Below are 4579 nucleotides of genomic sequence, written 5' to 3'. Positions count from 1 at the left end.
ATGGATGTGGGGGCACTTTAACCAAAGCTTGTTGAATGAGCGTTAGTTAAAGCACCCCTGCAGCCATTTTAAAATGTGGGGGTGCTTAATACACATGATAAGGTGATACTGGAGCATTCTAATTAGAATGTGTTCTAATTAAAACGCAAATCATCATGTCTATAGGTAGCCACAGTCTTGAGGATCAGAACCACAGTTCAAAAAATAAATTTAAGCATCTACTCAGTATGAGAGAATTAAGAGTCCTATTATGCTAGTTGCAATATCCAGATATATTTTTATTGAAAAAGCAAACTTTCTAAAGATTGGTGGAAAAAATAATTTATTGAAATTCTTCTACATGTTAACATGAAACATTTATACACATATATTTAGTGCTGGTAAGATAGATATACTAGATATAGACAAACTTTTTTATACACAAAAGTAATTGCACTGTACTATCTTAGTTTTATACAGCTAATATTCAGAAAATGTTGGTGGGCTCAAAATGGATGTATACAGGAATTCAATGTACTTTGAAGATGACTTAATTCTTGACAGGTTGTCCAGAACATTAAAATATTCAGTAAAGAATAATACAACATCATTTCTGAAAATTAACAAGACCATACCAAAAGGCTTTGCCCAACAGCTGTGTCTCAGCAAGAAGCCTTTCATTTTCAGAGGGGTTCTACTGGAAAAGAATGAAAACAATACAGATGGCACAAAACTGTCCAGTAATCTATTTGCACAAGTTAGCTGCATGTAATTAATATGGAAAAATAAGAAATACATTCTAAGTGAACAGCATTTGAGTAAAAGTACCTTTACACATAATTCAAAATTGCAATGTTAGACAAAGACCTGTTATTTTCAATATACAAAATGTAAATGTATTATCTACAGAAGGAAACTGTATAACAACATCAAGAGAGACACTGTTTTCTGATGAGCAACTGGCACAGTGCAACAAGTATTATTCCCAGAAGCAACTGGAATGCACTATGAGGGCAGACTGAAAAAATAATGGACATTAACAGAATATTTCTCATAAATTAGTGACCTGGCTTCATCGTTCTTTCTATCAAATGAAACTTTTGCCTTTCCAGATATGGTGTGTATTCACACAAATAGTCAAAATATAGAAAACTACCACTACACTGCAGAGATGAAAATGAAGACAGCATGTGAGGCAGATTAATATGGTTAGCTAGGGCACAAACAATGCTAAATGCCATTAAGTATTATTCAATATCTGGAATATGAGAAGGGTCACATGATCCACCAAAAAAAAAAAAAGAGGCTTGACATGCACTCATAGCAGAAAGACAACAACAACAAAAGCAGAAGCAAAAAATCTGAATGAGAATTTGAAGGAAAGTGAATATGATTCTGGGTTTGGATAGATGGCCAAATGAGAAATGCAAAGTGAAGTAATACCCACAAACCATCATTACTGCCAGACCAGCTGGTTGGAAACAGTATTGCACCCTATCCAGTGTCTTCTTCCTCTTCCCCCAGTTCAGTAAGCATCTTGCTTTATTTCCTTGAGTGCATGTAAGGAAAGTTTAAGAAGTAAGGAATTTTCTTTGAAGCAATAAGACTGCAAATCAATGTAGTAACAAAATAGGTTTGATATTTGTTGCTGTAACTTTGATATTGAAAATGAAAAGACAGCTTGGTATCAGCCCCTGTGTATGCAGAAAGATAATCCTTTATTAAAAGATGTGCCAATGCTCCCCTGATCGCTATCCAGCTCTGGCTCCAACTAGAACCTGACTATGGGAGGCTCCTCTTAAGCCTGGGTCAGCCACAAAATAAACAAAGCGCAAACCAATCCCAGAATGCCCCTATCTGTTTATGCAGAACAGTCAGGAATGTATCATCTGACAAGCTTAAACCAATGATGGCGGATGCCAGAGAGGGTATGGACAGGGGATAGATCACTTTAGATATATATCTACACCCTGTTGATATATTCTCCCTCTAAATCATCTCTTACTGCCTCTGTTGGAAACAGCATAAAGGACTAGATCAGTGGTGCTCAACCTTTCTGGCTGGCAAACCAGATGAACAGTGCCCAAGCTGTCTGTGGGCTCAATCCAACTGGCGGTCTCAATCTGCCATGGGAAGGTCGCAACAGGGCCCAATCCAGCTGTGCAGAGTGGGGCAGGGGGCAGCTTGGCTCTAACACAGCCCTGCAGGGGAAACAAGCGTGGCCCAGCCCAAATCTGGCCCCACAGGGGGAAGAGTGTGGCCAAGACTAAGCCAGCCCTGCAGGTGGGGAGAGGACATGGCCCAGCCCAATCCAACCCAGTGGGAGGGCCCTGGCCTGGTCCCATCCAGCTGTAGTAGAGAAGGGGAGGTGGTGTGACCTGGTCCCAACCCACTACATGGTTTGGGGTTTGTGAATTTGGTAGCAGGGGTGGTTAGCTATATTTACTGCTACCACTCCCGCCACTCTCACATTTCCTGATTAACGGGGAGCCCTGCAGGCTGGATACCTATGGCCCCCGCAAACTACATTTGGTCCACGGGCTGGAGGTTGAGTATCCCTGGGCTAGATGGACCACTGGTCTAATTCAGTATGGCACTTTTTTATGTTACGTCCTTATGGAAACATCTGTAGTCAGAGAAAATGCTAAAGCAAGGGGGAGTCCATATTACTACTGTGCACATGAGTAAGTTATGCTCTTGCTGGGCAGGTACATGGCCCCATATGTGCATACATGGGAAAGTGTAAGTCCTGAAATTGTAGCTGGGTAAAACCCCATAGCTAGTTGGTCTGAGAAGGAAGGAGGGCCTTGCAGTGTTTTAGCCTAATAGCCTCATGGTTAGAGTACGCATGCAGGAAATGGGACACAGGTCCTAGGCTCCTCTCAGCCAGAGCTTCACCAGTGAGCATTCAGTATTCAGTGCAGAGCAGTGGGGTAATTTCTACCCCACTGGGAGCAAGGGTCCAGACTAGAACCGAAGAGCGTCTCCCTTCCAGGGATGCAACTCTCACTGAGCCATACACCCTCTATCTTGCTCTCTCTTTCTTGGTCCCTCATATATCCATCTTTCAGCTGCCTAGGGGGCCAGCTTCAAGAGGAGGACTGGAGTGGGCTTAATGCCCAACTTGAAGCCTGGTTGGGGCACTGTGCTGGGAAGTCAGAAACATGTAGATTCAGAGCCTCTGTGAGTGAAGGGGGGTTAAAACCCTGAGGCAAGTGCCAGTAAACATGAGAGGCTCTGGTCATAAAAGTTTCTGCTTGGTACAATTTCCTGATTTAAACTGGCCCAGGGCAGACACTTACACTTAGCACTTCTATTCCACGTGGACTTGCAAGTGCCAAAAACAGCAGTTATGTAGGAGTTATTCTGTCCATAGGCTCTAATCTTCTCTCTGATTCTCCCTCTGGCTCTAAGTAACTTGACATATTGTCAAAGGCAGCCTTTAATTTTTGGTGCCTTAATGTTTGGGAACCAGGCCTGAAACATTTTAGATATCATATTCAGAATATTTTCAGAGCAGATGCAACTCTGGATAGGTATATTTTATTAGACTGAGTATATTTTTTGCCCTCTGGAAAACAGGATTAGAACATACTGATGTTTGTAAAATACCTTGTAAATTAAAATAGTTATATAAATGCTAAATATTACTAATATTAAATCAGTAGACTTGTTCTGTGAACATTTTAAAATTTAAAAAGCTTTTAAATACATGCGTAAGCTACAAGTACAGTACCAATCTAACTATGCACTGTACTCTAATATTACATTTAAAAATAGCATGTGCCATTTTAAAAAGGTGTTCTATTGTTTATGCTGTAATAATACATTTTTAACATTTTCTAAGGCACCTTTAAAATCTGACTATGGCTCTCAAAGTGAAAGCAAGCTATGTAAAAATATACAATGACTTTATATTTCATTAAAAATATAATTAGAAAATTATTATCCAAAGATGGCGCACACACTATTCATGGAAGTAACAATATCTGTTACAGAATATACATATAAGTTTTTCTGAGATAAAATATAATATCCCCTGATTTTAATACACTAAGCTAAGAAATAGTCACATGTAGTAGCTACCATCAAAAAGTCAATATTCACTTATTTATATACCTGCAATAATAGTTGTGGTTAAAATTTTCTAAACTGCCTGAATTGGGCTCTCAGGAGTTTTTATGCCTGTACACGTACACAAGTCACTGAGAGGCAAACTAGGATGTGAACTTAAAGCATTTCAACTGTTCATGGTAACACCACATGTGCATGTTTTTACTCCCACAATAAGAGTAAGTTAGCTTACCCCATTCGCACCAAGTGCTAACCTATCTCGCACTTTCAATGGCATAAGAACATACACACAGGCAGTTATCTTGTAGTTGCTGACATACGTACATTGACACCCAAGCTTACCTCACAGTAACTTGTTTGTGTATCCATACACTTAAGACTCCTGAGAGCCTGACTCGCTTGAAAAAAAAGTTTATGTTGCTAAGCCCCATACACATTTTAGAAAATTTTAAACCACAATTATAGCTGCAGGTATGTGAATAAGTGAGTCTGGATTTTTTTTTTTTTTTTTTTTTTTTGTTTTTTT

The 4579-nt window shown here is 39.6% G+C and overlaps 1 protein-coding gene across 1 annotated transcript in view; it reads right to left on the bottom strand.

The window, feature by feature from the left end:
- Positions 1-305: 305 nt before the first annotated feature.
- GUCY1B3 (guanylate cyclase 1 soluble subunit beta) overlaps positions 306-4579 on the bottom strand; it is a 90031-nt gene continuing 85757 nt past the window's right edge. Inside the window, exon 14 of the mRNA XM_019521688.1 lies at positions 306-1528. Within this exon, the coding sequence (XP_019377233.1) occupies positions 1505-1528 (24 nt within the window). The 3' untranslated portion in view covers positions 306-1504. The remainder of the gene's footprint in view (positions 1529-4579) is intronic.

Source organism: Gavialis gangeticus, unplaced genomic scaffold (genome assembly GCF_001723915.1).
Source record: "Gavialis gangeticus isolate Ggan-Ray unplaced genomic scaffold, GavGan_comp1, whole genome shotgun sequence".
Taxonomy (NCBI): domain Eukaryota; kingdom Metazoa; phylum Chordata; order Crocodylia; family Gavialidae; genus Gavialis; species Gavialis gangeticus.
Note: the sequence above shows the minus strand (reverse complement) of the source record. Positions and strands in the feature narration are given on the sequence as shown.